Genomic DNA, 27020 nt, shown 5'->3' on the forward strand with positions numbered 1-27020 from the left:
AGAAAAAAGTATCCTTGGTTTTCATTTAAAATTTTGAACTCGATGGCAGGGGCTCTGAAGTGAATAACCTAGCTGGTGATAAAGCTAACTGGGTGTATAGGGGCAAGCTTCATTATGCCAGTAATCTGAAATAAAACCATTTTTTTCTATTACAAAAGAAAAATCTTGTTGTCAGACAGCCAGTTCTATTAATAGTATAATCAAATGTCCACAATAGTCTTATTTTTCAGTTTGTAAAAAAATAAGAGAATACCCTTAATGAAGCTTCAAGGGAGACAGACAAGTAGGGCAGAATAGCTTCTTTCTTGCTTCTCTGACTGATGCCACAATTCCTATGGCCAAAACATGTTTGTTGCTAAGCAACTCTATGTATATATTACACTCTTCTGCTTCCATTTGGGATTTAACATATGCATTTTCACTTTCATCTCTGATGCATAGTTACATTTGTTTGCTGTGGGTGCCAGAATGAATGGAAGCTGTCCAATATAGGATATGCTTAAGAACTAAAAGGCACACAGAATGATTTACCAATGTGGATCATTGTTTTGCAGTGTAGTTCAATGGGAAACCTACTGAGTGCCATTCACCAGTGGCTGGGTCATTTTTTTCATTCAGGAACGATGCTGGTCACTATATACAGCTATTGGTTCAAAAAGTACAACAGTCCTTGGATGTCATTTAGTAACATAGTGGGCAGAAAGTTTAACCAGTAATTATTGCACATAGATTCTGTAAGATGATAAGAAAGGTCTTGAGCTTGGCTTTTGTATTTTGTGCATAAATCCACTCTTGCCTGTACCTCTCCTACTGGCTGATAGGCAATGAAAAAAAATTAATTACTTTTTTTTTTTTTTGAAAAATAGAAAATGTGCAGATGATCCAAACCAGTCAAACGCATCACTTGCATTTTTCTATTAAATAGACCTAGAAACAAAATGAAAAGAAAGTAAGAAAAAATGGCAGGTATGACAGTCTATTTATATTTTTAACACTAAATATTTGAGTTTTAAAACCAACCAGGTCTGTTATGCAGTAATAGAATTATAAGAGAATGCTATTAGTCATGTCTGTGCATTTATTCACATTGTGAGTTCAATAATTAAATTACAAGATCTGACATGGAGTTTACCAAACAAAAATCCATGCTACAACAGAAAAGAACAGGATATCACTTGCTTCCTTTTGGTTTTAACATTATCTCAATTAATAAGCATTAAAGAACAAGAAACACTGGAGCAATTTTCTCAGTCTACTTGGTTTAGGTTTTACTATGATTTTCAGCTTAGTTTAATTTCCCACTGGAAGCCTGATCTTCATAAATGGAGGCCTAGGATTATTACTGTGTAAAATAAAACTCTTAAGCTAGGCTTGTTATTGTGTTTTCCCATTTCATCTTAGCTAGCCAGATTGGAACCTCAAGCAGAAGACTCAAATGCACAGAAAAAAAATGCTGCAGTTATCAAATCACCTACAAACATTAGAAAGAAGCTAAAGGTTTTGAGGGGAAAAAATAAGAAAAAAATTATATTAAAAAACCTTACTAAAAGTAACACTAACTTGCTTACCCATTCCTATGTACATTTATATGGAAAACTGAGGGCCAAGTTCTACTCTTGGTTAAACCAAATGAAAACAACTATTGTTATGGATGTACAATTACACAACAAATTGCAGCACAGTAAATCTATAGAGCAACACACCACCCCATGAAGGTTAAGAAAATGATAACCAAATCAGCAAGATCTACTTATCCTTTTCTGCTACAGAAACTGCCAGTACCCTTAGGTTTATACTAAAGCCAGTGGAGAAGTCAACAAGACCGTCACTCGTATAAGACCCTGTCTGTGTGAAGTTGAGCTGAAATGACCAAGAGGTTTAGCACTTTCATGGATCCACTGAAGAGGGATCTTGGAGCATTTGCACAATCAGGAAGCTGAATTCCCTATGCATTTTCTGGTGCAGCCAGCATGAGAAGACATTTTTGCTAAAATGAAAGAGAATGCTTTGTTGAAGCTGAAATGTTTCTCTAAAGATGTATCGATTTCCATCAAAAATTCTGTTGGATTATTTTTTGGGAGCAGGCTGGCTGAGGAAATGAGAGTGCTGGGTATAAGGTGGCCTTGCTGCAACTGAGAACCACGGATCTCAAGTTCAGATTCAGGGTTCTCCTTTATCTGCCATGACTACTGGAAATAACTGAAGAATGCCAGTTCTGTTGCACAGCTACTTGCAACATTTTGAAATTTGTTTTCATTCATAATTGGAACACATGCATGCGTATGAACACACACACACCACCTTCCAAACATTCTTGCAAAATGTAGTGTTAGGTTTCTCTGGGAACCTGCATGTAGCTTTGCAGTTAGAATAATGGTTTGGCATGGGCATGTTCCAACACTATAGCTGAGAGGTTGACAGAAGCTGCTGTATTTAATATCTGCGTTCTGGATATTTTACCATCTTTCAAAAACCACAGCTGCCCCCCCCTCAACACACACACACACACACACACACACACACACACACACACTCTTATGATTTCTAGGTCTGCTGTATTTAATTTTTCACAATTCTAGATGAAGTGGCCTGAGTAAGGATTTATTTTTATGTCACAATCTGAAATAGGAAGACCTGAAATCAATTTTTTTAAACATAAAACTTACTCTTGACCAATTTCGAATAATTTATGCCTGCCTATGTGAAGGGTAGCCAATAGAAAGTCACCTGGTTATCCTTTATGTAAATACAGATTTTTTTTCCAGTCGAATTGTGTCTGAGGGAAGACATTCAGCTGGTACCCACAATGACATAAGCAATTCCCAAACATATCATATCTGGTCCACCATGGACTAGTTATGCAGTAATGGTACTACACACATTGAAAAATATCTACCATCTTCACTCAGTGAACATAATGTTTGTCTTCTCTGAATTATCTCATCATTTAAAAACAACACATAAATTTAACACTTAGGGACTCAGTACACATAACAGCTTTTTCCAGGGAAATCATCCTAAATGTTCAGTTTAAAAGTTAATCTTTATTGCTTCCACTCCAGTCTACATTTGGAGAATATGATAAAAAGCTAAAGCTAACACACAAGAATATATACTAAGGATTCTAATAAGTCTTGCTATTGCAAACCCAGCTAAAGGATGAACCTTTGTGGATGCTTTAGGAAGTCTATGAATTTTGTTTCTAATATAAAACAGCTCTAAAATACATAATGAAATTAGATCCCATAGTATTTTTATAAATTCCCTTGCCAAACATAAATGAATACTTTTGTCTATTTTTCAGCAAAATACTTGCACAAATCTTTCCCAAATGTATAAATGGTTGTGTCATTACTGTGGCAAACCTGGAGAAAAGTACACAAAACATTAACAGTAAGGTTTGTATTTTCCTCACATTACATGACATGGATTATAGGCTATCTACTCAAATATTTACTAAAAATATAGATATGTACAATCTGTAATCACGTAGTATTCAAATCTCAGTTGTGTTTCAGCACAACAGTAAACAGACAGAATAGAATTTTTATCACTTCTTATGTTTAACTAAAAAAAAAAAAGGCTCACCCAGCCTCTAGGAAAATATTCATAAGGCAAAACTGGCAATAGAAAAATAATTATTTGAAAAACATTATATGAGGTGAGTTGTTGCTTCCCTACTGGATGCCAGTTTAAATTGAGCTAATTTGTTTTACCAGTAGCTTAAGAAAACCCCAGCACAGCAGCATGACAATTATATCCAGGTGCAAGGACTTAATTCAACAAATTCTAGGTGGATCCTTCCAGTCAGCTCTCTGGGCCCCATCCTCAGCTGTGGCTAAGAACAGATGCCCTTGAAAAGACTCTGTAAACATGATCCATTCAGCTCCAGAACAGAGATGCTGACATGAATCCAGGAAAACAAGTCAAATGATATTTTTATGTCCAGAATATGATTGCAAGCATGAATGAAAACAAGAGCACTGGAAGAAAAAAATATATGTAACACTTAACTACTCTTTTAGTTTGTTTCTTACTGCATGTGTGTGAAAACTATGGTTTAATACTATAAAAAAACTGCAGTTGTTTAACTAAGGTTTTTCTAATAATTAATGTAAAAAAAATCAGAACAGCAAACAAGCAATAATGTGTGGAACATTTCAATACAGAGGGAGCATAAATTATTGCTATATATATATATATATATACATACACACATACATATATATATATTAATCAGTACATACTATTCATGGAGTACAATTTAGCTAATAAGGTCATCTTTTTAAAAGGTAGCATTTCAATGAAAAACAAGCATGATCTAAATATTCATTATAGTGCAAAAAGCAGAAACTTGTTAGTTTAAGAAACAAAAATCCTACCGTTGCACAAGGGTAGTAATTCTCAAGCTACATTTCTAAGATAAAAATATTATAAATATGATGAAACATGTTATATGCACATTATGGTTCCAGTTCTTATTCAGGCAAAATTGTCATTGACTTCAATGTGAAGTCTTACTTAAGATTGAAGGGGCTGGGCAGATTCTTTTAGAACACATAATTTGCCTTTCAGTTATTACAAATGGATTAAGACTAGGAACTAATTTGTATCCAAATGCTGTGGCAAGTGGTGCATAGTTATTGGAAAATTGCTGAAATACTCACAGATGTGCACACATTTTACTGACTTGGGCATAATTTATAGTTATACTTAATTATTAGATTAGCAAGGCCAACAGCTAAATTTATATAAGTTTAGATATGTGTTTATGTCTACAGAGACAGATACACATGCATATTATATGCATGCCCAGATAAAGAGAGAAGATAAAAACAAATCTTCTTATCTAACAGAAAACTTTTGGATATTTTATTGCCATCACGGTATTGCCAACTTCATATATTAAAAAGATTAAACAAAACAATATTGTAGAAAAAATAAATCTGCAATTTTACAATTAGGAGTTTCCTAAATAGATCCCAAACTGCAACATTTTGTGTTGTTATGAATTTCAACTTTAACTAACACTAATTAGAGGTGTACCAGATGACTTGGATTAAACTAGTGGGTAGTGCTTATTCAGATTTAATGTGAGCAATCTGGACACTTTGAAAAACAGCCAAGTTGGGCTCAAATAAAAACCTGCTAAAATCCAAACTCAAGTTCAGCCAGGCATGTAAGGCTGGTTCCCATGAACATTAAAAATAAAATTAAAATCAGTTGGATGTCTTGGTTTTCTTTAAACAACAGACCACATTTCCAACCTTTAATAAATACTTTTGCCTAATACACCTTGCCCTTTTAAGCCACCTCTCTACAGCCAGAAAAAAAATGAGAAAGAGGAACTGAAAAGTTTTTTGTTTCTGTTCTGTCAACTCCTATGTTCTCTAGATACTGGTTTCTTGATGAGGCTGGGGTGAGAAAGGAAGGGGATAGCTGCCAGTAGAAACACATTTTCCAAGACTGTCATCCAGAAATCAATAGACATGTTTTTCACTAGGTTTTAATTTAAAATATACTTTACAGAGCCATGTCTTATTCTTTTGAATCTTTGAACTTTTGATGTAAGGTGAGATTTAGGAGTTATATAGACAGGGCTAAATTCATCACTGATGTAAAATGACACAATTTCACTAAACTCAGTGGCTTGATGGCTGCAAATACCAGGTTTGAATTTTATTTTCAATTTTAGGTCTCACACACTTTCTTCAGATTTACTCATCATTTATTCAATTGTCTTTACTAAAGTTTCTCACCAGTGTAACTGGTCTTTACACAGTTTCTCACCAGTGTAACTGAAACAACATCTGATGCAATGAGTGAGACTGTAATTGTTTAACATGCATGCAGTTAGATGAAAATGAGGAATAGATCAGTCAGATCAGATAAAAAAGAAAACCAATCTGGAACAGAATTGAAACAAAAGTTGAAATAAATTTTAAGCTCCAAAATTTTTTGCCTTTTTCTACCTGCCTCTGAAATTCCTGTTCTGAACTGAGAGAAGAAAAACCAAAATAGCTTGGGAAGTCTTATATTATTTTGGTATTTTCAGCACTAACACAAAAATCTGCAGCTCTTGATCAAGAGCTTATTTTTAAAAGATTTCTAAACACAATTTTCCACCCAAGATGTCTGGAGAAGCATACAATTTTTGGACACCTTTTAAGGGTCACAAGTCACAAATAAGAAATTATCTCCTAGGATTTAAAAGCTAGATTTAATGGTATTTTAACGGGAAATCTCTGAGAGTGAATCTGTTGTTTCAATAGCAAAATTCTCTTTGCTTTTCTGCCTAGCCTGGGTTTCACTCCAAATTATATCAGTGCAAGATCAGGCCCATAGTAGGCTGAAATGGAAAAAAAATTAATGAACAGAATGTTGTAAGGTTGAAATGTATATGTTAGAAACAAATGGTCTTTCCTACATTACAAAGGTAGCACTTTGTGCTATTAAAAGTAAAAGCGTTGCTAAAATCTGGAGACCTATGTTGTACTTCAGAAATACCCAGGCTAGTCACTTTAATTAATAATCAGATTCTACTTGTTGTTACATCTTATGTCTGTGTTGCACTAATGGCAAGGAAATGCTTAATGCTTATTTCTTTTTCTAAGATGAAGAGCTCTTTCTTGCATGAAAAACTAGACCTTAGTTTAGGGCTCTTGGAAAACTTTTTTTAACAAAAATTTCAAATTTTAATTCCAATTAGCGTGACAATATATCTTTAAATTATAAACAGTCAACACAAATTGTTCAGCTTTCTTCACAGATTATATTGTTCCTTAAGCAGCCAGTTGAAGAAATGTTTTGGAAATTAAAGTGAAAAATGGCTGTAACATTAGCCTATGGTTGGGGAAAAGAATTTTCTGTATGCTTTTCTGATGAATTGATAAAATAATTTTAGCACCGTTTAACAGCACAGTTTAATTTTAGCTTCAAACACACTGTTTTTAATTTCTAGAAAAATGTTTGCTTATATTTCACTTTATATTATTATCAGTGTAATCATTATTGGTCATTGACCATTAATTTATTTCAGAGTATGTACCTCAGTGGGCAGTAATTATTGCACAGCCTTCAATAAGATATCATTAACAAAATGAGAAGACCAGAGAAAATATGTTAATTACTGTAAGTGCTCTATTGGTTTCTCCCTGGAATAAACAAGTCTAACAATTAACATCACACACACTTTTTGCCAGACTATACTACGTAATGCAAAAAAAGAAAGGAAAAGCCAATGATACATAACATGGAGGTAAAGACTATTTTGAGACAATTTTTCAAGATTTTTCTTTAAACTTTTATATATGCTAGTTGATCAAGATGAAAATAAACAACAGCAAATCTGCATTATTCAGCCATAGTTACCCTGGCAAAATTCTCATTCAAACCAACTTTTAATATAGCCCTTATCCTTTAAACATTTATGCACTTACATTTAACTTTTCCCATGGACCTCAGTTAAGAGTTGCAATATTGGAATTTATGTATATTCCCCCCTACCCCCCCCCATCTTTCATGTCTATTGAATCTATCTGCATATGTCTATATCTATATAAAGTTGCATTAGACCTGAGTGGTTAAGCCTGTATTTGAGGTCTTGCTGGGTTGTTCCATCTGAGAGGAGAAACTGATTGAAACGGGTACCTATTTCCTGGGTGTAATGCTGTTGCTCTACAGAGCATATATGCAGTCATGTTCCCCCAGACAACAGAAGCAGTCACCAGCAGGGAGTTCCTTGCTTACCATTTCTAACTTTGCCTTTCCAGCAAGCCGGTTTCTACCAAGCAGTTCTGATCCTCTGCTCACTCCAGAGACAATCTGCTTCCCTGATCACCTGCCAGTTGTCTGCCGCTCTCTCACAGAAAGAATTTACAAAGAATCCCTTAGTCCCTGCATTTGCAAATCATCACTGGGGATCCTGGTAGGTCTTGCCTGACCAACCTCATATCCTTCTGTCACCAGGTGACACATCACCTGGACAAAGGAGAAGAGGTTGATATCATCTACTTGAACTTCAAAAAAGCCTTTGACTTGGTCTCCCATAAATTCCTCATGGTTAAACTGGGGAACTGCGGCCTCAACAACCTTTTGGTCCAATGGCTCGGGAATTGGATCCGTGGTCAGACCCAGACATGTGATGGAACCATGTCAACATGGTGCATGGTGACCAGTGCCATTCGCCAGGGCTCTGTACTTGGACCAGTACTCTTTAACATATTTATAAACTATCTGGATTCAGGTATCAGAATCAGACTGGCTTAATTCACTGATGACACCAAACTATAGGAAAGTGTGATCACACTAGAGGATAGACTGACGATTCAGGCTCGCAAGGTAGGCAGATCAAAACCTGATGGCATTCAACACTGAGAAATGCAAGGTGCTTCACCTCACGAAAAAGAATCGACATCATACCTATAGGCTTGGCAATGCTACACTTGCTAGGACCATTGCCGAAAGAGACTTGGGGGTTATGATTGACCACAAGATGAACATGAGCCACCAATGCGATGCCGCAGCAAGCAAAGAAAAAAAAAACCTGGCTTGCATCTATCAATGCATCTCAAGCAAGATCCAGAATGTCATCTTCCCCCTGTACTCAGCCTTGGTGAGGCTGCAGCTGGAGTGCTGCATTCAGTTCTGGGCTCCCCACTTTAGGAAGGATGTGGAGAAGTTTGAGAAAGACCAAAGGAGAGCCACACGCATGATCAGTAGATGAGAGAATAGGTCTTAAGACTGGAAAGGCTGAAAGGCATGGGACTCTTCAGCCTGGAAAAGCAACAGCTCAGGGGGGAATTGGTGGCAGCCTATAAGTATATAAAGGGTGTGCACCAGGAACTGGGAGAACATCTGTTCCCCAGGGCACCCCAAGGGATGACAAGGTCTAACAGTCACAAACTCTGAGAAGACTGTTTTAGACTGGACATAAGAAAAAACTTCTTTACCATCCAAGTCCCCAGAGTCTGGAATAGACTCCCCCCAGAAGTGGTGCAAGCACCTATCTTGGACACCTTTAAGACACACTTGGATGCCTATCTTGCTGGGATCATTTCACCCTAGCAGACTTCCTGCCCCTTGGGCAGGGGGCTGGACCCAATGATCTTGCAAGGTCCCTTCCAGCCCTAATGTCTATGAAATATGAAATCTATGAAATCCTGGTTCTCTCTCATTTAAAAAATTCCTAATTTTCAGTTTAAAAAAGTAACTCCAAATCCACATTTTCCCCATGATTTAAATGAAACATTACTATATACATATCTATATATTAGTGGTGTTTCATTTAAATCATGGAAAAATGTGGCATTAAGGGGCATTTCATTGCTCTGTCCATTTAGCACACTCATCAGCTTTAACCACAGCTAAGATTTATGGCAGCCATTATCATTTTCCAATATAACACTATTTAGATGGAAAGTGTTAATTTGGCATATGTTGACACGCTGGAGTTCACTAGTGCCACAAGTTGTCAAGACATGCTAGCCTCTTACTGCCAAATAGTTTAAATTAATTTTGTACTGCAACAGGGTTTTTTGGCTATGGCTTGTTGGAATTTCCAAGTATCAACTTTTTTTGTGAAGTTTATTGAAAAACTCAATATCCTATTAATTTAAGTGAAAATATCACTGATGTTTTGAAACGTTCACTCAGATGTGGTTTGGGTCACAGTCATGGCATCTCAAACTAAAACACTTTCGTTTCACTCTAAAAGTGCATTATTAAAAAGTTAGTATTGTTTGAAAAGAAAACATCTTCCATTGGAGGTGGCCAGGAGCCATACCAACAGAGAGAAAATTCACAGCTCAAAGGAGCCATGAATGCCACCAAAATGGATGTCTAGGATTGATCTGAACCAATGTCTGTCAGAATGCTTTTCTTAAATATTTGCCTAACTCTAAAATATGACAAATATGAACTAAAATATTTTCCTTACAGTAAAAGTAGGTACTAAATGGTATCTAACAGGAGAACAAGCCATGATACAGTACATAATGCTTTATAGGCCACTGTAACTTCCTTAATGTCCTTAATAAATCCATGAATTGGCTACTTCCGTGTAACTGAGATAGTATGAAGCAATGTTTGATTTAAAGAGTCCATCTTCCCTTTAAAATTTAATAGATTAAACACCATTCATTGGTATCCTTTATGACAGGTCCACTCTTGAGTGGATCATATTGACTAAACATGACAGACTAGAAAAATTCTTAACTTCAAAAATAACTTCAGCTTTGTTTTTAATCTCTCTGATATATCAGTCAGGACTGTACTAATATGATTTATAATTAAACATGAAAACATCATTAAAATAACAATGGAAACATTTAGACCTAATGTCACAAATGCACTTTAAAGGCAGATAGGGCCATATACAACCATGTATATTATGCCCACACAATGTACCACCCATGGACCAGGTACATAACATTACACTTTTACCAGTATAAGTGATCACAAACTGGTCTATACCCATAACAGAACAGAAGTTTGGCGCAAACTGATTTAAAAATGGTAGAGATTTAAAAAATGGTCTAAGATTTGCATCCCCACCAAAAGGCAAATGTGTGTTCTGTTTGCTACTGATCTAAACTACACTATTACAGAAAACAGTATAACTCAGAGTGATTCTGCCTCAGGCTTTTTGGATGTCTGTACCTAGCCATGGAGATCTCACCTGTGCAGAATATCAACATTTTTACATTACAAAACCTCCTCTGATCCCCCCCCTCAATCCTGTCACCATCTTCCTTAAATAGAAAACAATTAACTGTATCTCTGTACCATTGCTACAACATGGCATTGTTTGCAAAGGACCATCTGAAGTTCAGTATATGATAACAAAGTATAGTGAACAGATTGGTGCTCCTGGCAAAAAAGTGGTTTACTGCAATATTTGCAAAAAATAAAATTAGTCCTTTCTCTCCTCCTCTCGGTGAAGAAAAGGATTTTTTTTTTTACCAGCAAAATAATTTCTTTTGCACAATATAAAGTCTATTCACAGCTTGTATGCAAAAGAGATCATACACATGTATTATCTGTGTATTGAACACTTCTAGAGTCTTCTGAAGGCCAGTTTCCTAGTGCAATACTGAGCCATGTCACAGTATTCCACTGGCCAATGGTTATTTCAATGAACTGAAACACACACATTTTGGCAGGTTTCCAAAACAGCAAGGTAGAACCTTGAAGATGCACATGTAGCAATGTAAGCTACCTTTGATTAGCAATATCTCAGCTTGTTTCATATGTATCTAATTATCTGCAGTTACTGTTTGCCAAAAAGACCAATTCTTTCTATATTGCTATTCCTACTGGTAATTAAGAATAATCAAATAGATTTAGGGAAAAATCACATTCCTTAATTTCTCATGTCCTAAGTCTTTGCCAATTATTTAGATCTCAACTCTAAGGAATCTGTAGTATGTAGCTGTATGTGGAGGGATTCTCAGCTGATATAAATCAGTCTAGTACCTAGCTTCTGAATATCACTTTTCATCAGTAGACTTCACAGTATTTCACAACAGAGGGTGCACAATGGGGTGCTCATGTGTGTGCCTGCGAGGGGTAGTATTCCATGTGGTGCAGGGGGTGTACAGCCTTCACCATGGTCATGGGCCCTACATTCCCCCACACTCATAAGCTGGGCAGCCCTGAAATATAGGAAAGAAACAGAATACCAGAAAGTCAAACTACCTGGGGCTAGATTTTTCAAAATATAATTTTCACCTTTTCCCATCATTCATCTATAGCTTTCGGCTCCTATATTTTCGTTATTTGCAGCTACATACTAGGGTTGTATGAAATGGGCCCTATTCAATTCGGATTTGACCTGAATCAGGGACAGTGATTCGATTCATTGATTCGGATGACTGTCCCTGATTCAATTTGGCTTAATCTGAATCTGAAGGTTCAATGCTGATTCAGAGAATCAGTGATTCGGACACAGACAAAGCTTTAAATGTTTTTTCTACGTATCTCAAGGTACCAGTGTGGCTCATAAATGCTGCGATACTGGGATAGATGGAATGTCCCACAGGAGTATGGGGGGGCCCTCCACATGCTCAGTGGCAAACCCAGAAGTGGACCGGAAGTACTTCCGGTCCACTTCTGGGTCTGCCTGGGAGTGCACTGCCCCCCCTCCCCAACTCCGTGCCCTCTCAGCCTGGCGATTGGCCACAGGGGGACCTCAAGTGCCCCCCCGCGACCCAGAAGACACCAGTCACTGAGCTAAGGCGGGGGGGCAGCATGCTCCCCGGCAGACCCAGAAGACGGACAGAAACGGGTTTGGGTCCCTTTTTTCTGCTGCCGAGTATGCTGGGGACCCCCATGCTTCTGTGGGACACTCCATGTGCCCCACCATTGCAGCATTCATGAGCTGCCTGCTACCTAGAGGTATGTAGAAAAAACATTTAAAGTTGTGTCTGTGTCCGAATCACTGAATCTTTCTGAATCTCTCCGAATCGATTCAGAGGGTTCCAATTTGATTTGGAGAGATTAAAGGGCCACCGAATCAGGCCAAATCTCTGCTGAATTGAATCAGAGACTGAAGCTTCACACAGCCCTACTACATACCTTGTAGTATGAGAAACTCTTGCACATGTGCCTTTGACTAACAGCCTGAGGATATGAGGTAGATTAAGGTTCAGAATCTCCCCGTCCTTACAGTATCTCAGCACTCCTGCTAAGTATCTGCCACTTCCTCTCTTTCATTTCCCAAACCTTATACTCCTTAGAAATAGTAGATGTGTCCCCATAATCCTTGTTGCAATATTCAATGACCACTCAATGAAAAAGATTCTTGCAAGAGATTTATTTGCTTTATTTGATATCCAGTTGCAAACCACGATACCATAATAATAGTTTTGCAGCACACCACCTAGACTCCATCTTGGAAAATCAGCTCCTGCAGACACACATCATTTTAGCCATGCAATATATTTGTATGCGAGCTACCATATTTATTCAAGTACAAAATCTTGGGAAGTAAGCTAAGAATTGATACATTCCTAGCTCTACAACTATTTTATATGTAATGAAATACTTCAACATGTCGTGAATCAGAGCAGCCGCCGGCAGCTTGTCTGACTCACACACCGGAGTGTTTAGATTTAGGGCTCGGCAGGCAGGTAATTGATGGATGGAGTGGAATTAACCAGGCACAGACACGTGTAGGTTACAGGAGTTTGTTTACTTACGTCGCCTAGATAGTGATGACGACGCAGGCGAGCCTTTGTTCCGTTACAGCTTCGGTTACAGAGTTGAGTACACGCATAAAGCTTCGGTTACAGAGTTGAATACACGCACACAGTCAGGTTACAACAAGATAATGACGGACGTGGCGCCGGAACGAATGATCGGGCTTGCAAGACTTTCTATGTCAATATTTTACACTGACGGGGTGATTGATTGGGAATTGATCAAGTCCCCAACTCTCTGGTGACAAGCACAGGTGTTTCCTGTGAGATCCCCAGAGTTCTCCGACTTGGGCGGAAACCGTTAAACTATTTATAGGCAGAGGTGTTTGACACAGACATCCAATGACGGGCCGTTATGTGGAATCTTTAATTTTTTGGCAAGCAGCAGCTCTTTGTCTCCTCAAGTTACAAGGTAGTGGGTTAGGTTTCTCTACCTGTTACGTGTGTGCTACGTGTGAGGAGCTTATGCTTATTTTTGGACCAATTATATATAGTTTCCCCTAGCATTTTATTTCAGCTGACCAATTATCTACAGTACTCCGGTCGCGTTTTGTTTCAAGGAATTTTTGGCAGGGATGTCTTTTAACCCTTAATCGTCAAAATGAGGATGATTTGAATGGTATCTCTTGCTCAGTGGCATGGGCACAATTTAATTGGGTTGTGACACAACAGACATATGTATTTAGAGTCTTTTATTTTTGTCTCATAATTGGACTAACATAGATTAAGGCTATTTTTTATGCACCTTGGTCAGAAAAAAAGTTAATTTGCATATTAATATATAATCTTCCCAAATGGTCTTTGGTGAATGAGACTAAATACAGATTGGCATAAATCAGAAATAGGAAACTATTGAGAATATTTACACTTAAGACCAGGGTCAGACTGTTTAACCTTCTGGACAAACTTAATGCAGACAAAGTGTGTTTTATGGAGAGAATTCAGTGGAGAAGTGTTGGTTGGTGCTCAAGATTTGAAAGAGACTTTTCAAATCTAAATGGTAACATTTAAAATAAAATAAACATGAACAAAGGTTATCCAAAGCAGCATTTGAGAGGGCAGTTTAAGAACACAGTCAATGGGAGGTAGATTATAAAGAAACAAGGGCTGACCCAGGGCAAGACGGATATAGTGCAGAGACTTTAAGACGACAAAGAAATACGAGAATATGATACAAAAGGTGAGAGAAAGCCATTAAAGGGATTTAGAGGGGAGGTGATATGTTGAGCTGTGAGAGAAGATGATGCAAGGTCTCTTTGATTGAGAAGAAAGTAAGCACATTTATTTATGGGGATTTTAAAGACACTTTTCCAAATCACTGATAAATCATTTAAATGCTGCCCGATAGAATGGGAGGAAGGGAGGTCCATCACTGTGTAGATTCCTTTGACATTACCACAGTAATAAAACTAACATCAACTTTTTACAGTCTGACACTTGGGTTGGGTATGGCACTGGAAATCTGGAGAGGTCCATGATGAAATTGCCTTTCCAAAATCCCTCTGCTGTAAGGACTGGGTTGTGGCACATTTTTGCTGTCCTAGCACCAGTTTTAGGAGAGGTCTCATGAGTGCTTTCCCCACAACCCTGTCTTTCTGTATCTTGACAAGGAGTAGTTCAGAGGCACCCTTGTAATCATCATTTATCAGACCACCATAAAAGATCTGCTTCCTGTCTTTACTTTTCTCAGGAGTGGCTTGTTTGACCTCTTTTTTTTCTCATGTTTCTTTTATGGCACACTGTAGCTATGGGTACACACATCCCTCATTGTACTGTCTGAGCATCCCCAGGCTCTCCACACAGTGCCACATGGGTCACTCCTGCTGCACCATGTAGCAGGCACTCCACTGTACCATGCCAGTGCCCCATGCTTTGCTGCATGGGATATCTTCAAGCCATGCAGCTGCAGGCTCCCTCAGCTGTGCCTGTAGGGGTGGGGTCAGGCAGCAGAAGCAAGAGAAGGGAAGGGCAGCCAAAAGACTCTGGTGGCAATAGCTACTGGAGTGGGGGGGGGAGCCATGGCCAGGCTGGGAACCTAGGGATCACATGTTAACCCCTTGGGGGGCACATGTGACCAGCAGTCCACTGGTTGAACAGCTGTATTTATATATAGTGCCTATATAATTTGGCTGATAAAATAGGTTGTGATCTACTATCATGTCCTTCCTCTTTGTTTTAGATGTCACTGAGGGGCAAGTACTCTCTCTCATTGTTTAGATATCAGGAAGCACATTGTCAGGGACCAATAAATAATAATAATAAGTAATACAATCAAGTGATAATATCTAGCTAGAGAATCTGTAACAGATTTCACAAGATGAGGGGACTTGGGCTAGTATACAGCAAACTGCAGACACATAGAGCATCTCCTGTATCAATGTTTACACTATGACCTAGGTTATCCAAACCCTCACTTATCTAAAAAGTTAGTAAGAAAAAAGTAACTTGTAACTGTGGATATGCCACTCCCTCCCTGCCGAACTCTGGCCTGGGACTTTTGACCAACCAGCCAGGACCAAGCTATGGAATCCAGGAGTATCCTGGCCAAACTGGGACATATGGTCACCCTACTGTTACCTGACCACAACTTTAGAAAAAATAGGATTTAAATACCATCAGGTACTTCAGTTATATACTTTGTTTACTTGACAGTGATCCTGTCCACCCTAAAACCAGCTTGGAATACAATTGTAGGAAGGGAACGGGAACACATTCAGATTTGCAGTGCAATAAATTATGAGAACACAGATATAAAACAAAAAGGAATGCTATGGGAAAGCTGTAGGAAATATAAAACTTTGTACAAATGTATTGGATACCCTACAAAATGCACAGGTGGAGTTCATGACCTCTGATCCTTTGCTAGAGATGTATGAAGTATGCAACTGACTTATTTTACTGTCTGTGTTCTGGGAATATGAAACATAACACAACTTCTGGAATAAGGTGCTTGGCAGAAATGTAATTGCTCTAGCCAAATGTATTCCATTTTCAGTAGTGGTACATTTCTTTTGTGGCACTCACTGAAGCCTAAGACATTTCCTTTATGAATGGAGTATGGTAAAGCACTAAGCTATGGCACAGTATTAGAAGAATTGACACCACCACCAGGAAAAGAATAAGTAGAATTAATAAATCAAAAGGGTACATGCAACCTGTGTATTGGGTTATTGTACATCAAGAGTGCTACATTTGGTGATATTTGGAGAACAATTTGTAATGCACTAGCATTGCAGCCAGTGTACAGCAACAGCATAGGGTATCTGATCAGTCAAAACAAGGTTCTGGTCCATATTTTATAATTATCATGGTAACCCCAATTTCTCACAGACTAGACTCTTACAATGCAACACCACTGAAACATAGGTAGCTGTATGGCAGAAGGCAACAGGTGACTTGGAAGTAGTTCATCAGAAATGAGCAGGGGAAGAGAGATTTTTGGACCACAGAGTAATGCTGATTCCTACAAAACGTACCAGAGTATCATTAAATCCCATGCAGATCAAAATCCTGCTTTAACAGATTTTCCTAAAAGGCTCTCAAGCACAGATAGAAATTAAAATTCTGATCTAGGAAACAGTGACTATGCCAATCACACTTCTTTGTGCCAATCCTGCTTTGAAAAGTATATTAACTTGCTGCCTTCTAGCATTAGGGCAGATAATATGTCTATCTAACTTCATGAGCACATCAAGTAGAAAGGTAGTATAAGGACAAGTATTAAGTACATCATATTTCCATGGCTTTTAAGGACAGAGGGAGCCTATTAGATCAACTAGTCTGACCTCCTTTGTAGTATAGGCCATGGAATTTCATTCAGTGAGCCCTGAATAACTGGTCTTTGACAAGAACAGATCTTCCAGACCATCAGTTTCCTTTTAGATGAGGACAGAGCCCTTTCCTACAGTGCAAGAGCAGTCTCACCAGAACAGGAAAGAGCACAATTGTAGTGTTCTTGTAATAATTTACATTTCATATGTATATCTCCTGCTTCTCCCACAGACTCCCAAATACTGCCCTAATACAAAAATCAAAGTAAAGATAGAACACATGCTTGCTTCAGTCAAGACTAAAACAAGCAGTTAAAGTGTTTTTCTCCCCAATCAACCATTTTTATTTAGTTATTCTTTCAACCACAGTTCACAGCCTACATAACCCCTTCCCTCAATCCCTATCAGATTCAGACCTACCCCACAGTAACTCTCCCTTCCCTCCCTCCTCTTTTATAGAGTGCTGGGTGAATCAATTAAATCCCCACAGCTGGCTACCCTGAAAATCCCTACACTCGTGCAAGCAGCTGTGGCCCTTCCTCTAGCAAGAGAAACAGGTTAACCCCTTCCCTGCTATAGAATGGACAAAGTTTACCTAATTAAGCAAATATGCCATAACCCCAAACCAAATGCTCAAATACATTAGTATTTGAGAAACATACAAGAGTAAAAATGACTCTCTGCCACATCTGAAATGTTTTACTGTGGAGATTCTAGTTTATCAATTTCCATTAAGTGACTAAATTTGATAAATAGATAACATTATAAAAGGAAAATGTAATTAGCATGTAGCTTTGGTAGATGCAGACTTACTGGTACCCAGGAGTAATAGCAGTTTATGTTAAAACTAGAAATGTTACTATAATTATGAAAATGAATGTATAATTTATGCACAGAGGATGGAAAATATGCAAGGTGTGTAGAGTATATGATTATATTACATTTCCTTGTTTCTATTGATAGATTATAAATCTTTAGAATATGGTGAAACTATGCATTAGCCTACATTATTTTTGGATGGCTATGATTTTTGCAAAAGTTTTTTTCCCCTTTTGCTTTTTAATTAAACTACATTTTATAGCAGCAGCCCTTCCCCAGTTTTATTATGCCAAAGAAGCATATGGAAATATAAACTCTGAGATGCTACTGATTTATTTTGATGTTAGAGCATTTTGCTCTTGTGTAAACATTTCTTGTGACATGAATATGGATAGTTTCAAATCTTAGAAGAGTTCATTACTAAAGGTAGCATATGTTTTTGACTCCTGAACCATGAGGGAAATGAGAACACCCAGCTTGCCGCACAGTAAATTGTAAACAGTTGGTACACCCCTAAGCAAAAGCCTGAAATAATTACTGTATCTGTGGTTTAGAGTAGCCAGCTCATTTTTATGTCTCATTTTTGTTTTGTTTTCTTTCCTTTTTTTTTCTTTTGCTGATTTAATGTTTTTCTGCAAGGTCTGTAGATGCAGACTAAGTATATGCTTTGGGCCTGCAGCATCACAGTTCGAAGTGTACAGATGTCACTGTGGATTTATAGATTCTCTGATACCCTACTATTACGTATCAAGCCTGCTCTGAAAGAGGTACTCAGCTGTTTCACTTACTTTCAGAACTATTCATAAAATATAGATTTCATGGTTTCATTGGGCCCCATCCTGTCAGCTGCTCAGTATATCTCAAGAAATACTGTAGAGCTCCTTGAGAGGTGCTGAATACTTTCAGGCTCTTAACTCTCTATGGGACCTGAGGTTACTCATAGCAAAGAGAGTCATGACACTTGTAAGAGCAAGACCATAATATTAACATCCTATTATTATTGTTTGTTGTTGCTGGGGCAGTCAGAGGAGCCTCAGGGATTTAAGTACCCAGGCCCCACTGAATATCCTTAATGAATTTCACTAATGAATTGGCCGGGAACCTTTCTACCTACCTAGCTGAAATTAGCCCACTGGGCATGGTTCATGGGTGCAGATGGAAAGAAAGCAAGAGGACCCACCTTGTGTCCCAGTGAAGAGGGCTTTGTCTTGGAAGTGGTTATTCCTGGGTTCCAGTTCCTGCTGTCAGGACTGTTTATACATTAAATTAAATATTACATTAGAAAGAAACACAACAAAAATAGCCCTACCAGCAGAACTGAGAACTCTGGTTATAGCATCAAACTTCTTCTTGCTTGTTCTTCTGGCCCCATGAATCTTGCAGGTATGGCTATTCAGTGACTCAACTGTAATGGCAGCAGTGGAGGGAGCCCCACCCAGTCTAGCCAATGCCCTAGTGGTTGTGGCACTCAGTGGAGAAGTAGGTAATGTGAGTTTAAGTCCTCTCAGGCTGAAGAGGGCCTAGAACCCCCACATCCTGGATGAGTGCCCTAACTATTGGGTTATTATACATAAGGTGAACAGTTGCAGTATGACCACTGGTTATGTTCTGTAATGAGAGGCTTGCTCATCTCCTCTGTCTGTGTTTTGTAACAAGGTGCATGCAGGCATTCCTTCAGTCCCAAACAGTCGTTAGGGTGTGGTTTTTGACTGCCTAAGGAATGAGGGAGTCTCTCAGCACTGATTTGGAGTACCTAAAGAATCACGATTCTATGGATCCAGAATGCTTAGAAGCTCAGATCTAGACACCCAGGATCTTTTCAGAACAAAATGGAGGCTCCTAAAGTATTTTGCACATGTATATTGGCCACAGATAGAACTTGAATTTAAGAAACAATTACATTGCACATAAACCCTCAACATTTCATAAACAGCTAGCAGCATGTGTAATTTTAAAAGAATAAAAACACCTACCAAACACAAGGTGCTTCAGTACACATACTGCTCCCTCTAGGGAGAGAATGAGAGAAAAAATACTAGGCTACAGATGTGAACCACATTGCTTAGCATACTACTAGAAGGCATTGAGATACTGTGGTGATGACTGTGGTATAAGACTCCCAATAGAACAGAATAGAATATGTACACTCTGTGGGCTTCCTCTGAATATACCCTCTAGTTCTGATCAGTGTGGATTTTCAATCTCATTATGACTATCAAGAATAAGTTTCACAGGATCTCACAAGAAGAGCTTTACACATGTTCAGAGCAAATATAACTGTTCATTTACTCTTAAAACTAGGTCTGGGTTCTTTACAAACTGGACTTATTTTCACATGAAATAGTTTGGAACTTTGGCAAGCCTGCTCCATGGTTGGAGTTTTTAACAATATTTCAAGACATACCAATATCACAAACTTTCATGCTGCTCTAGAAATAATTTATCTCAGTAAGATCTATATTGTTGGTCAGATTCATCTCTCATGTATTCTGACATCGTCTAGTCAGGATACATGAAAGATTAATTAATCCTTTTACCATGATTTTTATAAACAAATAGTTGAGACACAGTCAATGACAAATAAAGAGGGCCCACTATTTAGAGGCCAAAACACGACAAAAACCGCTTCCCATATTAACTCTTTTAAATCTGTGCAAAAAAAAGTCAAAGGTCAGGAAATTGAACACAACTCTGAACTGCAAAGTTCCATGCTCTTTCAGTAAAAGAAGGAACTCAAGTACTACTGAAGGACAAGGAATTGATCAAGCAGCAACAAGTTCATTCTTCTGACATATAAAGAGTATAACATAGCCCCTTTGTTCCACATTTGTTCCATGCAGTTATCAACTAGAATTTACTCAGGCTTTTTATTCAAGTGCCATTGTGTGGACTTATTCAAAGAGAAGGACCAGAGCAATGGCACAGAAGACAACTGCCACATCTCTCTCTCTTTCTCACACACACACACACACACACACACACACACAATCACAAAGAGTATGACCAATTACTCATCACTCCTAAATTTAATCCATCTTAATTTATTAAATAAATACTTATTTGTAAAATGAACAAGAAAAGGAAAGACAAATTTCAAGAAAATTAAGGTAGATGCAAAGAATCATAAGATGAAGATTAATGAACTTTTTGTTCTTTTAAGCATAGCAAATTTGTAAAGTCCTCTGAAGATGATTCAACATGTCTAAAGGTTATATTGCAGTTACTGTAGTAGTTCATTTTAAGTCTATCAGATAGATTTTGACTGACAGTGCAATGAATGGCCTTAGTAGTAACACAACAAGAAGATGCAGATATAGGAGACTTGTTATTCAAGTTACTGATGGTGTCTCCTCTGATTAAAGTATTCTCTGTTTCTTTGTTATAGCTGCTCTCCACACGGGGTTTGATAACATCTCTCTCTATACATTTTAAGATCTTCAAGCAAACAGTAATTGGACTTGATTCCTCCCACCTGCTGTGTAGAGGGTAAAAATTGCACCACTATCTGTATGACTAGCAACGAACAACAAGGATCAAGGTTATTTTTGTGGAGAACTTCTAATGTTTCCGTGACTGTCCTCCTCTGGATGTTCCAACAGGAAATGGTAACTAAATGGAAGGATGCGTTTCATAGGAGTCTTGTCTGTGGACACTGCCTGGGAGGTGAGCAAAATCAGAGTACCCCTTTGGTCTCCTAGCAACAACCTCTCTGGCCAAAATCCTTTATTTCCAGAATACCTTTGCCTCTATCTTCCTTGATAACTGTAACATTGAAATAATTCTCTCTTGATTTTACTTTACAGCTGAGCTTTCTTTATTTTCTTGAATCCATAAGAGCCAAACCTTCATTGTTCTCCAGCTTTAGAGTCCTGAGTACACTGCCCAGATGTACTCATTTATTCTCTCTTTCAGACCTAGGATTATCCAACACTTGTACTGGTTTTTATACAACCATAAACCAATTTAAAATGGCTCTTCTGGAATTCTGTCCTCCCATTTACTTAAAAAAGAATTATATTCCTCAAGGAAGAATCAACACAGTCATGACCTTACCCTCCCTTAGTTGACCTTGCCTTCCCAATTATTCTCATTCATATGTGCTCACTCTTTTGTCTTGGATAGTTATATGATGCCCATGACCTAATCACTTAGAAATCTATAAAATAAGGTACCTGCAAGGTAGGGAAGGCCTATTATTTCCATTTTACAGATGGGATAGCACAGTGTGGCCAAAGTGATTGAGTGGTTTACCGAAGATTACCCAGGGTATTGAACCTGGTTTCCTAAGACTAATGCAAGATATTGGAGCATGTTTCTTTCCTTCATACTTTTTTATAACTCATCATCATTCCTTTGTTTTTCTATCCTACTGGCTTTCTTTCCTTCCTTCTGAATCACTTTCTTTATTTGAATATCCTCATAAAAACCTATTCCTTTCCCTTTTCATGTTGTTACATGAAATATATCTTTTCCATTCCTTCCCCTTTCTTTACCCTTTTCCCCCAAGCCCATCACACTATAACCAGGTTTCAGGAAGTATTTTATCTCTATTTCCTATATAATTCTGATTTATTTACTTTTATGCAACTCCATCTTAACGGATTGTTTTTCCTTCTTTCCTCTTTAAGAATCATTATGACAATCTGTGTAAAATATTGCTTCTTTTCTTCATTTCTCTCAGCAAAGCTTTTACACAACTTTTTATGGAGGATGCTTTATACAAAAAAATTAGATGGAGAGTGAAGTGATTAAAACAGGCAAGCTTTGGTGACACTGGGGGTATTTCAAGTAGCAAAATTCACTCTTTAACCACACTTTTGTTTTAAAAAAGAGGCAATAAACCTTTCTTTTTATTATTCATCAAAAAGGACATAATTTGTGCCTCTTCTTACCACTTAATGTAGTTTGATAGCCATGTAGTAAAATTTGGGAGACTACTCAAAATAAGCATTTACATAGTTCCAATCTATAATTTGTGCTTTCTAGAAAGCTCAGTGATTTTCCTTATGTCCTTCTGTTCATCTCATCTTAACATCCGCATTCTGCCTCCATACATCCTCTTTTTAATATATGGCCTCTTAGTTATAGTTGTTCAGTCTTTTCAATGTTACTAACAGGAAAAGAATATAACACTAAAACTTATAACAGATGCATAGGTTTCCTCTTAGACTGAATGCACTATAGATATGCAGGCCTCCACTATTATTTTCAGCTGCTTATGTGCTGTTCACATGTGGCACATTAGTAAAGTGTTTGCTTGCAGTGCTTCAAGCCAGTCATATATCTTTTTTCCCCATGTGTTGTTGTCTTGTATTTTATGCATATTGACAGAATCTTTACTACCTATTTCACCTTTTTATAATGCTCCTAATATAAATCTAGCTGAATGTATACACATACAAGAAAATGATATTCCTCGGGGTTGTAAACTGGAAAATAAGACTGAAAGATGCATTTCAGGAAATCCCAACAGCCTTAACATTGTACTGTGGCCATTTTGATTTTTAGGAAAGTCAAAATGTTAGTATTGATGATTGGATATTACTATTAGCCCTTCCCTCTAAATCCAAATAATAATACTGGGATACTCTAGATAACTCAATTTGAATATTTTCTTGCTTTGGTTGCAACAGGGAACAACCTAATTCTGCAGAGATTTCTAGGATATATTCTGTCACAAGGAGACAATGCCTCTGGAACTCCCAGATACAAACAGAGGTGGCTCACCTACCACTGTATATCTTTCTGGGGTGCAACTTATTCTTCAATGTGCAGCCAGATAGCTCAGCTGGGAGCTATAATTTGCAGCATTCGGTTCTAAATCATTTACATTGATGTCCACAGATAGCCAGTACAAACACTTACCTAATGAAATGGAAGTAAATGATATTCATTTTGCCATCACATTAGCAATGTTGTACCCTCTAATGTTATTGATAAAATATGTCTCTAGCTACATAAAAAAATGTGTTAACAGAAATCTACACATACAGGGAAAAATCCCTTAAATAGTGTCACAGCAGCTTGGAAGTTTTCTTTGACTGGCAGGTCATTGCATGTTAAGCATGTCACACAGAAATATTTAGGGTTGACAATATGGATACTTCAGCCAGAGATATTCCTTTGCATCAATAACTGGATAACTGTAGACTATTATTCTTAGCATCCATTTCAGTCATAATTCAGCAAAAGATCAAATTCTACTCTTATTTGCACTGCAAGGAATTACTTTGTAATTGCATATGTGGCAGAACAGAATCAGACTTCCTAGGTTCAGTATTTCCTTCCTTACTCAGGCAAAACTTCTATAAAAGTCAATGTAGAAAAGATCAGAAAATACTCTAAGACTTGGCACCATTCTTATATGTCTATATAAACATTCAGTTGTGCACCAACTAAAGTACATCTTTCAGATAATATATAGTGACACTATATATATAGTACCATAGGTGCCTAAAGTTAGGATCCTGAATCTATATGTAGGCACTTATATAATAAAGGTATGTTTTTCAAACTGCTGATCATCCAAAGTCTTGACTGACTTCAGTGGGAGTTGTGGGTGCTCAGTCATTTATACTTAGGAGACTACAATATAGTTTTGGAGCCTAATGTTAAGCATTAACGTTTGATCAAACTCTCTGTAATAGCTGTTCATAGGTGGCATTGCTTTACTGTATCCTGATATGAGTATTTCATAATTCTCTAAAAATATAAATTCAGATCAGTTTCCCCAGTGGCTTATCATGTTTCTTGTTTTAATAACAAACAGTGTCAAGAACTACCCATGTGTATTTTGTCAATCTTCAGCTTTCTAGGATTACTTATATGCCAAGCCTTGAGTGCCAGAAATATCATGATCTCATAACTTATACATTTTTGAGCAACTATATGCTGTGCCTTTATGAAGTACCCTAAAACTTATGCTCATTTATCAATGATTTACTAGCTAAAGCAAATCTAGATCTTTCTCTTTACGGACTACTATTGAGAAATCCAAAGGAAGCAGGCAGAATGCAGATGTCAGTAGGATATAGTGTTAGGAAGTACTCTGCCATGATGAGTTGTTGTTGAAATAAGCAGTTCAGTATCAGGCTACTTTGCCCACCTCAGCACCTCATATACTGTAGCACTCTTACTTGTGCATAATAGTCTTGCCCCAGTCTAGAACTGGTTGCCATATGACATCACTACTGATCTGTTACTGCCACCAGGACCCAGGGATCAATGTTTCTATGAAATCAATATCAATAGTTCCCTATCCTTTCTTTGCACACTTCTTAAATCCCAGAGCATGTTTCTTTGAGGGATTTTTTGGTTTTTTGTATGTTTGGCTAAGTTACAGGAAGGTTAGGAGGACCAAGTGGACATTGATGGATTTTTTTCTCATTTGGAACAGTGAAAAATAGAGAGAAACAGGGGAAAAAAAGATCTTGATAAATTATCTGCTCTAAGATTATGTTGGATGGATATAGCAAGAGAGAACCCTTCAGAGGCAAAAGGTACAGAGATACTCATGAGAAGATCTATTGTTCAGAGGTATGTACTATGTAGCTACATTTCCAGAACCATAAAGCCCAGATTAATTTGATGAAGTTTGGTGAGTCATTCAAATTTGGAATATTTAGTGAAATTAACTCTCTGATCATCCTGAGGTTAACACATCACTAGTAATTTGGCACTTTTTCCCCTAATATACAAGTTTTTGCCCTTGATTTCAGGGTCATCAGGAGGCAGTTGTATATATGAAATGAATATATAACCTAGGAATTGTACAGCCAAAATGATCCACAAGCACTCTATGTCTAACAAAATACTGTAGGTCCATTCATTTCAAGATTATTTTCATTTTGAGATGACCCATCTCCACAAATAGTTTCATCATAAATACAGTCCCACTTCAAAAAGACAGGAGAGATGGAAAGATTATTTAAAACACAACAGTTGTCCTTGCATGATGAGTCTAAAATAAGGTTCTCTGGAGGTTATATAAAATCAAAAAAATCCTTTTCCTGTTGTAATTATTTGACCTAGGGAAGTAAGTTATCTTGACAAACAGACTTTTTTTCCGGTGGAAACTATGCCTCCCCAAGGAGGATTTGCTGAAATAACTACATTTTAAAGGTAGAAAAAGCCTTAGACTGGCTCTCAAGAAAGTTGTTTTCTGCGCAGATGTTTGCCTTCCTAACAGAAAGTTGTGTTGTTCTAGAAGACATGAGTTTTTGCCTGCAATATTCATCCCAAACAGTAACACCAGTATAACTAAAACATGAATTAGGTTCTGATAGAATGGCCAAAGGTAGAGCAGATTTTCATTTGATTTAATCCATCTGGAGTTAGACACCCAACTCCAGTGGCCTGTCAATTGGTACAGGATGCCTAATTCTTTTTGTTCCTTTAAAAAAACAAAAATCCCTGTCTAATTAGGTAATTTACTGACTTATGAAGTCATCTTCATATATTGCTACCTTAACATAAACTTTAAGTGGGGCATAGCTTGTGCAGCTCCTTCACACTGAACTGGGCCATGTTGTAAGGAAATATTTTTTTCATCCCTCTATCATCTGCTGAGATTAGACACCATTGGGTCAACTCTGCTGTGACTCAACTCCACTGGAGTTACTCAAATAGACATAAGCAACAAACTGTGATTAGCCAATCAGTATCTTTTTTCACCCCTAATGCAGGGCTTTTGAGTCACACAGCAGCATCAGAAATACAATTGTTATTTGGCTTTCAAAGGTAAGAAGAGCAGAACAAATCCAATAAAACAGCATTCACACTCATTCAGATTCCCCAAATTTATTCTTCTTAACTGTGTTCATGATCGTTGACAGGGGTGACACCAGCTTCTTCCCAGTGTTGGGGCTAAGGTGGGCTAAAGAGAAAATTGTGGGGGCTGCGCTATATATCTTCTGGCCAAACATACTTATTTGGTTTTTTTAACAATACCCACTTAAACATGTTTCTTTTTCTTTTTCCTTCCTTCCTTCCTTCCTAACCCCAGACAAAGGTGGAATACGGGCCGTATGGACTGAGCCAGGTCAGGCCAGTAGCACTGCACCTCTGCGGGCGGGAGTGGGGGGGGCTCAGCTGCATGAGGTTGGTGGCAGCAGCCTAGGAGGAGGCAGGGGGCTCGGACAGGAGTGGAGCTGGGAGGGGTGGCTACGGGGGAGCTAAGGTGAATTTTGGGGCAGCTATAGCCTTGACATCTATTATTTTAAAAAATATTTTA

At 37.8% G+C, this 27020-nt stretch overlaps 1 protein-coding gene across 1 annotated transcript in view; it reads right to left on the minus strand.

Moving 5' to 3' along the window:
* Nucleotides 1–794: 794 nt before the first annotated feature.
* Nucleotides 795–27020, minus strand: part of ZIC1 (Zic family member 1) — a 66732-nt gene continuing 40506 nt past the window's right edge. Inside the window, exon 4 of the mRNA XM_025209646.1 lies at nt 795–927. Within this exon, the coding sequence (XP_025065431.1) occupies nt 918–927 (10 nt within the window). The 3' untranslated portion in view covers nt 795–917. The remainder of the gene's footprint in view (nt 928–27020) is intronic.

Source organism: Alligator sinensis, unplaced genomic scaffold (assembly GCF_000455745.1).
Source record: "Alligator sinensis unplaced genomic scaffold, ASM45574v1 scaffold39_1, whole genome shotgun sequence".
Taxonomy (NCBI): domain Eukaryota; kingdom Metazoa; phylum Chordata; order Crocodylia; family Alligatoridae; genus Alligator; species Alligator sinensis.